Genomic DNA, 12,859 nt, shown 5'->3' with positions numbered 1-12,859 from the left:
CCATAGCCAGCTTCCACCAATTTTTTTGAGACCAGGGTCTCTCACTGTACATGGAACTCACCTACTTGGCTAGACAAGCTAGCCAGCAAGCCCCAGAATTATAGGCATGACCACACCTGGTTTTTTACATGGGGATCTGAACTCAGGTTCTCATGCTTCTCCAAGCACTTTATCAACTGAGCCCATGTTCCCAGACCCCAGAAAGATAAAATTTTATTCCTCACATCTTTGTTTTTTTTTTTGTTGTTGTTGTTGTTTTTTTTAAATGAGCACTGGAGAGATGGCTCAGCAGTTAAGGTGCTTGTCTACAAAGCCTAGGGACCTGGGTTCAATTTCCTAGTAACCATGTGGAGCCACATCCATAAAGTGGTACATGTATCTGGAGGTCACTTGCAGTGGCTAGAGGCCCAGGTGCGCCCATTAATTCTCTCTGTCTCTCCTTGCCAATAAATAAACACATTTAAAAAATTATTTATTTGTAAGAAGAAAGAGAAAGACTGAGTATGGGCACCAGGGCCTCCTTTATGTAGGTACTGGGGAGCTGAACTTGGGCCAGTTTTGCCAGCAAATACCTTTAACCACAAAGCCATCTCCCCAACCCAATTCTTTACCTTTCATGGATTAATTAAAAGCAGAATCATAACTTTGTCACCTCAATAGTTCATTAAAAATTTACAAAGTTATACATAAAACATCGCTTTCACCCCATATATCATATATGTGTACACATACACAGAGACATTACAAGAAGAAAAGTTCTTCCAACCATCTGGTATCCTGTACTGAATGATCCTATGAGGTGCACTTAAGCAACTACAGGAACAATCTAGCAACAGGCAGTGCTGAAAACTGCTATTACTGCACCTTAATGCACAACTTTTAAAATGAGACTACTAAAATTCTTTCTTTCTTTCTTTCTTTCTTTTTTTTTTTTTTTTGAGGTAGGGTCTCATTGTGGCCTAGACTGACCTGGAATTCACTATGTAGTCTCAGGGTGGCCTCATACTCACAGCGATCCTACCTCTGCCTCCCTAGTGCTGGGATTAAAGGCATAAGCCACCATGCCCAGCTAATAGCAAGTTTTATGAACTTCAGGTATAACAATTTCTATTTTTTTCACATATGGATAGAAGTTTACTCTATCATGATAAACCTGGCTCCCACTTAACCACATAATGTTTTTCATGGCCATCTGGCATTCAAAAAAAAAAAAAATTAGGGGACTGGAGAGATGGCTTAGCAGTTAAGACACTTGCCTGTGAAACTGATGGACCCAGGTTCAATTTCCCAATACCCACATAGGACAGATGCACAAGGTGGCATATGCATCTAGAGTTCATTTTCAGTGGCCCTGGCGTGCCCATTCTCTCTCTCAATCTCTCTCTCTCTCCCCCTTTCTCTCTGTCAAATAAGTAAATATTGTTTAAAAATTAAAGAAATATTTGGTCCAGCATTTTTATAGAAAAAAACACGTTACTATTTCTTTTTTACTGGATTGTTCACTTCTATTTTGATTTCCTAATACAAAATATAATTTTAAAACAGTACCATAAATTTCAAGGATGTAGAAATCAACCTGTAACTTCCATTATGGGTCTAAGAGCAATGGTTGTAAAGAACTCAACCTCACACACAAGCTCCAGTGATCTAAAATATTTTATTGTCAACTTCCAGGAATTAATACTTAAAACAAAAGAAACAATCATTTTTCTTTATGCACTTTCAATGAATTCTCTCAATAAGTTGAAACCTACACGTAATGGAAAAACTCTTATTTCCTACAGCTAAAATTTTTCAGAGCTATTAGCTAGGTTTAACTGCTTTCACATACACACATACATGTGCATTCATGCATTTACATATATTTTTGTGTGTGAGTGTGTACCTGTGCTACAGTAAGCACATGCAAGTTAGAGGACAACTTTTGGGTTGGTACTCGCCTATTTACTTCATTTGAGACCAGTTTCCTTATTCTGGACTCTTACAACATTGTTCTGAGAAATTCACCTATCTCATTGTCAGTGTCAGTGTGCTGAAATTATAGAAGCCTGCTAAGGCTTCTGACTTTTTACCTGGAGCCTGGGGACAGAACTTAAGTACGCAAGCCTAAGTGGTGAGCACTTGCCATCTCCTCAGCCTTTCATCTATTTTTAAAACATCATGTGAAGATTATTAGTATTCTATATAAATTGAATTTTTAGTATTTTAATTTTTAGGAAAAAGATATATATATTTTAGGACTTAAATAAAGATGTCACAAAGGATTACTTTATAGCCAGGGATCGTGGTGCATGCCTTTAATCCCAGCACTAAGGAGGCAGAGGTAGGAAGATCACCGTGAGTTCAAAGCCACCCTGAGACTACACAGTTAATTCCAGGTCAGCCTGACCTAGAGTGAGACCCTACTTTGAAAAACCAAAAAAAAAAAAAGGATTACTTTATAATTAACTAGGATAAAATGTGTGTGTGTGTGCGCGCGCACGAGAAAGAGAGCGAGAGAGAAAAAGGGGCAGAGTGAGGGAGCTCACAAGGGCCTCTAGCCACGCAAATGAACTTCAGATGCATGCGCCACCTTGTGTACCTACCTGGCTTTATGTGGGTACTGGGGAGTTGAACCAGATCCTGAGATGTTGTAGACAAGCATCTTAGCCACTGAACCATTTCTCCAACCCCTAAATTTTTATTTATTTATTTATTTGCAAGCATAGAAAGAGAAAGGGGATGAGTGAGCCAGGGTATCTTGCTACTGCTAATGAACTTGACACAAGCACTTTGTGCATCTAGCTTTATGTTGGTATTTGGGACTTGAACCTGGGCCATCAGGGTTGCAAGCAAGTGCCTTTAACCACTGAATAATCTCTCCATAACTAACTTTTGTAAGACTACAATATGCCCGTCCAGTATGTGATACCAGAGAAACTATCATGTTGAAGCAAGGGAAAAGATAACTGCAACTTAATGCCATGGATAAATTGTGGTTCTCACTCACCTTGGACAGTATTATTTCCCCTTAGTCTGTTGCCTAAATTTTTTAAAATTATTTATTTATTTGAGAGCGACAGACACAGAGAGAAAGACAGATAGAGGGAGAGAGAGAATGGGCGCGCCAGGGCTTCCAGCCTTTGCAAATGAACTCCAGACGCGTGCGCCCCCTTGTGCATCTGGCTAACGTGGGACCTGGGGAACCGAGCCTTGAACCGGGGTCCTTAGGCTTCACAGGCAAGCGCTTAACAGCTAAGCCATCTCTCCAGCCCCTGTTGCCTAAATTTAATGATAATAAAGATATGTATACCTGGTTCTATCTATATGTAACATATATAAATCAAATATGTAAATTATAAAGTATGCTTTATGTGAAGTACTAAAGATCATTGAGAGTTCCAAATCTAAACTCTTTGATTTTATACCAACTTTGTGAATCAATTCTGACTGTCTTTATGTAGTTTATGTAATACTTTTAATGATAATTATCTTAGGACTCTTTTTAAAAGGTACCTGGGACTTGCTTTGGCTATTTATTTTCCACTCAGAATATAGGTGATTTATGAAAACTTAAGCATGAAAACAGTTATCTGAAGTGTTAATGCTTATTCAAAACATTAAAAACAAAGCACACTAGGGCTGGAGAGATAGATTAATGGTTAAGGAACTTGCTTGCAAAGCCTAAGGACCTGTGTTCAATTCCCCAGTACCCATGTATGCCAGATGCACGAGGTGGCACATGTGCCCAGAGTTGGTTTGCAGTGGTTAGAAGCCCTGGCATGCCCATTCTTTCTAACTACCTCTTTCTCTCAAATAAATAAATAAAATACGTTTAAAACACACACATAAACTGGGTGTGGTGGCACACATCTTTAATCCCAGCAGACAGAGGTAGGAGGATCACCATGAGTTCAAAGCCACCCAGAGACTTCGTAGTGAACTCAAGGTCAGCCTGGGCTAGAGCAAGACCCTGCCTTGAAAAACAAACTAAAAAGCACACATAAAATCATTTCTAATAGAAAAAGCCTACTTTTTGCCAAGAGTAATAAGTAATACTCTGTTGGGGCTGGAGAGGTGGCTCACTGGTTGTAGCGCTTGCCTCTGACTCCTAAGGATCCGGGTTCAATTCCCCAGTACCCAATAAAGCCAGATGCAGAAAGTGGTGCATGAATCTAGAGTTTGTTTACAATGACTGGAGCTCCTGTTATGCCCATTCTCTCTCTCTTTCTGCTTGCAAATAAATAAACTTTAATAGTTTCCATGTTAAAGTCTTTTTTTTTTTTTTCAAGGTAGGGTCTCACTCTAGCCCAGACTGACCTGGAACTCACTTTGTAGCCAAAGGCTGGCCTTGAACGCACAGCAATCCTCCAACCTCTGCCGCCTGAATATTGGGATTAAAGGTGTGCACCACCATGCCTGGCCATGTTAAAGTCATTTAATGACCACAATCTTGATCTTGATTGGTATGTGTCAACAATCCAACTCCCCACTCTCTCTCTCTCCCTCCCTCTCTCTCTCTCTCTCTCTCTCTCTCTCTCTCTCTGTGTGTGTGTGTGTGTGTGTGTGTGTGTCAGAGAGAGAGAGACAGAGAGAGCGCGAGCATGCATATATGGTCAACCAAAAGATTAAACCATAGCAGATTGTGGACCAAGTGTGTCAAAGATAGCAACTAAAGTTAAGATATTGACATGCAATTAAAAAAAAACATATTTACCACCACAAAGAGGAGCTGTTAACAATGGGAGCAACGAAAAAGTGTAATGACAAATGTACCTAGTGCTCTATACTGAGGAGAAAAGGTATCCTATAAGGCAGTTATGAACTGCTTGACAGGTATGCCATGGAAATGTGAATATCACTTTATCAAAGCCTAATGCCATTTAACCAATCTTTCATTTAAAAAAAAAAATTATTTGGGGGTTGGGGATTTAGCTCAGTGGATGAGCACTTGCCTAGGAAGTGCAGGGCCCTGGGTTCGGTCCTCAGCACCTAAAAAAAAATAATAATAATTTGAACATGTGTGTGTACGAATGCCAGACTTTTGCACTCTTTTGCATCTGGCTTTACATGGGCAGTATGGGAACTGGACCTGGGCAGGCAAGTACCTTTAAACACTGAGTTTTCTTCCCAGTCCATATCAGTCATTTACAACCAACTTCCTTGTCCTAATTCCATGTTGTTCATGAGGTAATTTGATAATTTGGCTTTCTGTACAACATCCCACATGGAGAGAATGTACTCTCTGATGCAAATGTTAGTCTTCACTGTATATGAATAAAATGACATTCTCATGTAGATACAGTCTCTTGAGATAGAGATAAAAGAGTAAGATCTGCAATTAGATTACTTGTTCTTACTAATCTACTTAGTACTTAGCAATTTGGGGAAATTTAACTCTTCATATCCATTTCCTCACTTGGAAAAAGGGAGAGCAATAATAGGACCTTCTTCTTAGGGTTGTTAAATGATTAATGTAAGCATTTTAAACAGTGCCTGTCACATAGCAAGAGACAAACGTTGGCTACTATGATTAGTTTAAGTATGAATTAACATTCAGTTTGGACAGCTCAGAGATGGATCAGTTTCAGAATCTGTAAAACTAACCCAGGCCACTGTATTGCACAATGAAGAGTGTACAGTGGTGCACAACGTGCTGCAGCCTGGGCTGGAGGCTTGCCCTGGTCTGGTGGAGTCAATGTCAACCATCGTGCGAACCTTGCTGGCAGCTAGTCTGTCCACAGGGGAATTTTGCTTTAACACATAGCAAAGGGTCACAGACACACATGACTACAGTAGCCCACCAGGTTACCCAAATCAGTGAAGCACACCTTGAGTGGTATATCTGCACATGCAGACTCATTAAGACTGTAGAGATAGAGAACATAAGTCAAGCTTTAAATAATTTACACACAGCTCTCTCTAAAGATCCTGTCAATGGCTGGGTGGTAGGGCACAACCCCAGCACCTGTGAGGCCCTAACTTCAATCTCCAAAATGGCACACGGAGGAGGGAGAACTTGCCAAGCAAACAAGTATGTGCAGTTCTTCAGCCTGAAGGTCACCAGTTTGAAACACCCTTTCAGTCAATATTAGAATGTCCTAATTTAAGATAATATCTATCTTGGGACTTGTCTTTAACCTTTATTTTTCTTCACTGCTCTATGATCATGCTCTTGAAATGTTCTTTGTTCTTAAAACTTCCTGTCCTTTTCTCCATTGCCTCCAACAGACATAACTATGACTTCATTCATTTTAAATTACATCTCAACTAAGAACTCCCAGTCATCTCTAATTCTATCAACACTAAGAAACCTTGTGAATTTTGCCATATGTCTGCTTATCAAAGTTTTTGGTCAGGTCTTCCTTCAACAAACAAACTTCTAGATTTTTACAACAGCACTAACTCATTTCTCCCTCTTATCATCCATGTCCACCTGCCAGCCATTCTCATTAGTTCTACTTCCAGTCAAACCATGTTCAAACTCAACCATTGTCATCTCCCTTAACATCTACATTACTACAGTAATTTTCTTTTCTACTCTTTTCCCATAACATGATCCCATTTCTCTGTTCAAATCACCCAGTAGGTCCCCACATCACTCAAGTGAAATGAAGGTCCTTTCAATGACCGACCGAGTCTCTATTCATGCACCTCATCACCCCTTTAACTTCATGTTCAATACTATCTCCCTTGCTTACTCCTCTTTAGTCACACTGCTTCCTTCCTTCCCCCTTCCTTCTTTTCTTAATCTTACCAGACTCAATCCTAGTTCCGGATCTTTTTTTTTTTTTTTTAATCTCTCATTCCCTTGTGTGGAATATTTTTCCCCCAAATGTTCCAGGTCTGAGCTATTTCTTATTTTAGGGCTTTCCCAAATACTACACTTTCAGTATTTTCCCTAAAACCCTGCTGAAAATAGAAACATACCACAGGACTAATCTCTTTTTCTGATTTATCTAATATGTAAGATTTTGATATATTTTTCTCTCTGCCAATATTTAATTTAAATTTAATTTTTTGCTGGCAGCATGGTCTCACTCTAGCCCAGACTGACCTGGAACTTCCTTCCTCTGTAGCCCCAGGCTGGCCTCAAACATATGACAATTCTCTTACCAGCCCCTCAAGTGCTAGGATTAAATGTGTGTGCCACCACACCCAACTAAAAATTTAATTTACTGCTATATACCCAATGTCAAGAACAATAAATATTATGTTCAACGAAATTATAATCTAGCCTGTCTTTACTGTATAACTCATTTCTTCTATAGTCAATGTTTTCTAGCACTCAGGTAGCATACCAAGAATATCCAACTGATCATTATCCCACTTAAAAAACCTTGATGGAAGCCCCCCCGACAATCCTCTTAGGAATTGATCTGGTTCCAAATTTATTCATGCTTTTTTTCCTACTTTCCAAGACAGATGTATACTGTTCACATGCTAACACTTAATTATCCCTATCGTTGTCACTTCATTTCTATTACCTTCTATATGGACACTTCTACCTCTACTCATCCAGTCTTGAGGCAAGACTTCAATCCATGTGGGAGGCTGTAAGAAGTTGTTGCACTACTACAATTCTGACTAGGTGGGAGGTTTGTTATTTTCATTTATTACAATAGTTACTTATAATCTCAGAATATTTATTATTTTAAGTTGCTTGGAGAATTTTTTTTTTTTTCATGGAGTTTTGTTACTTTCTTAAAAGGGAACCAAGACAATAAGGAAAATAAGAGCTGAGAATAATTACCAACCCAGGAAAAGTATGGTCCACACCCCTCTCACCCAAGAAAAACTTTGGGAATCACAAATTCTTATACTGGTTCATGTCAAAATTATCTTTTCTCTCAGTGTAGGCCCCAGAAAACCTTTTACCATTGGCATATTTTATGAAATTCGGTAATACTTACTTGGGAATTGGTATCTTTTCCTACTGTTTTAGATATGTCCAAAGCAGGGACTTAGTATTTAACCTTCAGAAGTTGTTTGTGGGAGTGGGGATATAGGTCAGTGGTAGAGCTCTTGCCTAACATGCAAGAAGTCCTAGCCTAGGGTTTGATCCCTAGCATTACAAAAGACAAAAACCTTATTAACTATACTAAATTAACATCTAGCTGAAATGCAAAGCTAAATGGTTAGAGTTGAGCCTGAAAAAAAGTGAGTAAAAGAAGTGAATGAACATAGAAAAATATTACATCTCCCTTTGTTTTTCCCCAATTTCTTTCTATTTATTTCTAAAGGCCTTAAAAAACTAGACTCCGGGATTATACAAAAGTATGGTATGAACATTTTAATATATGCATATATATTCATTTATATGCATTATTATATTTGTTTTTATTGTCTTTGCTCAAGGCATGACGTTATTAAAGTATATTAAATGCATTTTTTTCTTTATTCTCTTAAGACATAATCTCTCTATGCAGCCCAAGCCAGCCTTGAATTCATGGCAATTTTGCCTCAGTCTCTAGACTGCATCAGAGTACTGATCCCCCAAACTGGTATTTCCAAATGCTATTCATGTGGCAAACAAAACATTTACAATATAAAACACCTATAAGAAAACATTTTATGAAGAAAAATTATGTGCTGTGAATTCCACTTACATTTAAATTTCATTCTCCTGCAAATTATAAATGTGTTAACTTGTATAAAATCTAGAAGTTACAAATATAAGTGATTTTTTCAGCTTCCCCTACACATATAAGATACTTTAATTTTCAAGTATCAGAAAAAGCATTATGAAAATATTTAGCTCTATATAACATTTCTCGAATCAGTTCATGTAACTTGCATTGTGGTATAAAATTGCTGTTATATAGAAACACAGAATATTTAAGGAGTTCACAGATTAATCCACTTTCTCCAAAATTTCTTAAAAATCAACTACAAACTTGATGAAAATGCAGATTACCAGTTTTAATTTTGATTCTATTGCTCTGGGCAGTACAAAAATCCATAACTTTGATCAAAGTAGGTCTGGTGATTGAAACAGGAAAATGAAGCAGGATTTGTGGCACACACCTTTAATCCCAGCACTCAGGAGGCAAAGGTAAAAGGATCACTGTTAGTTTGGGGCCAGCCTGACACTATATAGAGAATTCCAGGTCAGCCTGGGCTAGAGTAAGACCCTATCTCAACCAAAAAACAAAAAAAAGGTGGGGGGGAATACTAAGTAGTTCTTGATTTAGCACAGATTAGAATTTCCTGGGGAGTTTTTAAAAATTAAAATCAGGCTGAGGTCCAAGGGCAGTTGAAAAACACTGATTTGGTAAATTTGAAAATTCTCAAAGAACCTTCTTACTAAGAAAGAAGCTGGGTCGTTGGAAGTTTACAAAGCTAAAGTTCAAAGTAGTTGCAACACTGGAGCAAGAACCAATTACTTGACTCCTATCTCCCTGAATTTTATTTTGTTAGCATCATTCATTCATTTTTCAGACAGGGTTTGAGGCTGGCCTGGAACTATGTAGCCCAGGCTAGGCTTGAAACCACAGAAATCCACAATGCTACAGTTACGCCTGTGAGCCACCATACCCAGCTAATTTCAAGGGTTTTGATTCATGTGAGTTGACAAAGAAAAGAAAGAAAAAAAAAAAACTAACTCTTTTTATCCTCAGAATAACAGCATCATTTAAAACTGAGCTAATTCCCAGGTCTTGTGGTATATGCCTTTATTCCCAGCTTTGGTAGGGGGAGGGGGAGAGGATCACTGTGAGTTTGAGGCCAGGCTAGCATGGCACTACAGAGTGAGTTCCAGGTCAGCCTAAGCTACAGTGAGACCCTACCTCAAATAAAAATAAATTAAGTTAAATTGAGCTAACTATAATCTTATAAGTTAAAGTTTAATTTTAACTTCTAAATCATATCTTAAACTTCAAGTTCTAAGATGGAGAGATGGCTCAATGGTTAAAGGAGCTTGCTTGCAAAGCCTAACCATCTGGGTTCAATCCCTAGTACTTACACAAAACTAGATGTACAAAGTGGCACAGGCATGTGGAGTCACTTTATAGTGGCACAAGTGCCTAGTGCATTGTGGTGCACTAATTCCCCACCCCCTTTCTACTTACCAATCAATTAAAAAAAACCAAAAAACAAAAAACCTTTAAATTCTATTTTTTGGGAAAGTCTTGTAGTGTAGCCTAGGGTGACCTGAATTCACCATTCTCCTACCTTAGCCTGACTGCTGAATTTACAGGTGAGCACCATATTGGCCTCAAATTCTTTCAAAAGCCTGTTAGCACAATTTCTTTGTAACATTGTCTTGATTCCAAAATTTGGTGGCATGGTTTCTTCCTTATGAAAGATAACTATTGAAGTCACTAACAAAAAACTTCTTTTTTTCATATTAAAGAATGAATCTTGGGGTGCATTAGCAAAACCCAATCATAGGATTGTCAATAATAACTCATTCTAAGAATTTTGTTTCTTATAAAAGGAGATAATATGGGGCTGGGGCTGTAGTTCAGCATTACAGTGCTTGTCTAGCATACAAGAGGCCCTGGTTTAAATTCCAGCACCAGACATACAAAGATAATGGTTAAAAAATCATGAAAATCTGTCAAGTAGCAACTTATGCATCTAGCTCTAGGAATGTATCCTATTTTTCTAAAAATTACACGTTTGACATCGCTCCTGGGCAATTTTATTATCATAGTATAGAAGTTGTTTCACATTTCTTAAGTTTTCCAAGTATTTAGATATTTCAAATTACTATATTTTAGCTTATGGATTTAGAATAGAAAAAAAAAAGTATACGCAATGCTTTGCCAAAAGTAGGTATTATGGCACAGGTTGAGAACTTCAGCAAGGTCTACACTAGAATACAACGTATATTTTCTTTACTACTTCTATTCACAAAAGCCTACTTGTGAAGTTAGATTTTCAAACTGATACTCAGATGCAAGGGATTTTTGTTCCAGGAATTTTAATGAATAAAAGTCCCCCCTTTGATGATTTAGATAATGAATGTAAACTTGAAATCAATCCAAAGTATGTTCAAGTATAGTTTCTAAGTGCCCCAGGCCGTTGAATGGAATCAAGTCTGCCTCTCAAGGCACAGCAAAACTAAAAGAAAACAGAAAATCAAAATCTCAGTTAAGTGAGCCAGTGATACACAGAATCTAAGAAATCGGGCTAGGCTAGAGTCTGTGGTCTACTTAGTGTTAACGTACTGAGCTTGAAATTTGCCATTTCAAATTCCAAGGGAATAGGCTTGAAGCTTACACGTGGCCTGGGGTGGGGTGGGTAGAAGTTTCAAATTTTTCCTTAAAAAAAAAAAAAAAAGGACGTTTATTTTTAGAGGTGTCCTCGAGGAGTAGGTCAATAGCAACACGCCAGTTACTGAAACTCCTTGGCTGGTGCCAGCGGGCCGCGCTGGCCCGGAGGCGGAGGGAGGGCCGCAGCACGAGGTCGGGACGCCGCAGGCGCCCGGCCGGGGGTGGGGGGCTCGCACGTGCCCGGCGGGGGCGGGGCAGCGGCGACCCCGGCTCGGGGAGGCGGGCGAGGCCGAGCCGACCTCCCCCACGGCCGCCAACCTTGAGTGAGCTTTCCGAAGATGCGCGTCATGGAACCGATGGAGCCACACAGAGACGTCTAAGTCATGCAGGAGGCGCCCGGCCCCGGCCCGCTCCCGCCGCCCCGACCCCTCCTCTCATCCGACAGAAAGACAGACAAGAAGGGTTCCCAACCTGTCGTGCCCTGCATGTTCAGAGTCTGTCATGTTTGGTCAAGAACGGGGCGGGGCTGGAGGGCAGGTCTGGAGGCCGGCGGCGGCGGCGGCGGCGGGGCACGGGGAGGACCCCTGCGCCGCCGGCAGGTACCTGCTCCCGGCCGCCGCCGACGGGTGCCGAAGTGGTAAAAACTCACGGTTACTAGTGAGCGACACAGACACAGACTTTCCAGTCTATTAACAAGCACGCCAGAGAGATGGGGCTCTAACTGCAAACACTGGGCCACGGCCCCGCGCTGCCGCTCTAGTCTCTATTCACCGCCGGAGGCTGTGGCGTGGGAGCGGGCGGGCGGCAGTGCAGCGACGAGGGGATTTGGACTGTGGCAGTAACGGTGATTTCTCCTCACCAACATGGCGGCACTCGAGACAGGCGGCTCAAGAAAATGGCGGCGGCCGCAACACTTTGCCCGGGACTAAAGGACAAGTGAGATTCCTCCGCGATCCGGGGGTCCTTGCCCACCCCGCCGGGGCCAAGCGCATTACCCATTGGACAGACTGCCCGTCAATCACGTCCAGAGGCGGGTCTATGTCTTGCCAGCCGCCACGGCGGAGGCGGCAGCCTGGGGGAGGAACGCGATGCGAGAGACGCGACCGGATGGAGCTTGCAGTGGCCTCGGGAGGGGCCCGAGGTACGGGGTCTACTGCGCCTTCCCGCTCGGGCCGTTCTGTTCCTGTGAGACTCCCGGGGCCCCAAAACGTTTGCAGGCCTGGAATACTCAGTCATATTTTCAAAAATTAAATCTTTGATGCTGCATACCTGAAAAATGTCGTTTAGTCCTCCAAGTTGTGGCAGTTGTCTCTAATGTTTAGTGCTCATTCACATTTTAAGGAAAACTGCTTGGATGCAACTTCTGTTACTTAATATTAAATTTACCGAACCGTGTATGACAAAATTAAAATGGCTTTGATATTTGATATTGCTTTGTAAAAAATTACTATTTTATGTGAAATGTATACGAATATCTCAAGCTTTACATTTCTTTTTTTCTCTCCCCCTTTAATCCCTACATTTCCTTACATGTATATATATGAACATATATACGAACGTGGCCTCCAGAAGTAATTTCTACATGACTTTTGGCCTAGTACTGAAGAAAATTTATGCCGGGCGTGGTGACATAAGCCTTCACTTCTAGCCCACCTCGGCCA

At 40.5% G+C, this 12,859-nt stretch overlaps 1 protein-coding gene across 1 annotated transcript in view; it reads right to left on the bottom strand.

Annotated features, from left to right (window-relative positions):
* Zc3h6 (zinc finger CCCH-type containing 6) overlaps positions 1-12,118 on the bottom strand; it is a 105,537-nt gene extending 93,419 nt beyond the window's left edge. Inside the window, exon 1 of the mRNA XM_045147271.1 lies at positions 11,670-12,118. Within this exon, the coding sequence (XP_045003206.1) occupies positions 11,670-11,701 (32 nt within the window). The 5' untranslated portion in view covers positions 11,702-12,118. The remainder of the gene's footprint in view (positions 1-11,669) is intronic.
* Between the last annotated feature and the right edge of the window lie 741 nt (positions 12,119-12,859).

This window comes from Jaculus jaculus, chromosome 4 (assembly GCF_020740685.1).
Source record: "Jaculus jaculus isolate mJacJac1 chromosome 4, mJacJac1.mat.Y.cur, whole genome shotgun sequence".
In the NCBI taxonomy this organism is placed as follows: domain Eukaryota; kingdom Metazoa; phylum Chordata; class Mammalia; order Rodentia; family Dipodidae; genus Jaculus; species Jaculus jaculus.
This window is presented reverse-complemented; position numbering and strand designations above follow the sequence as displayed.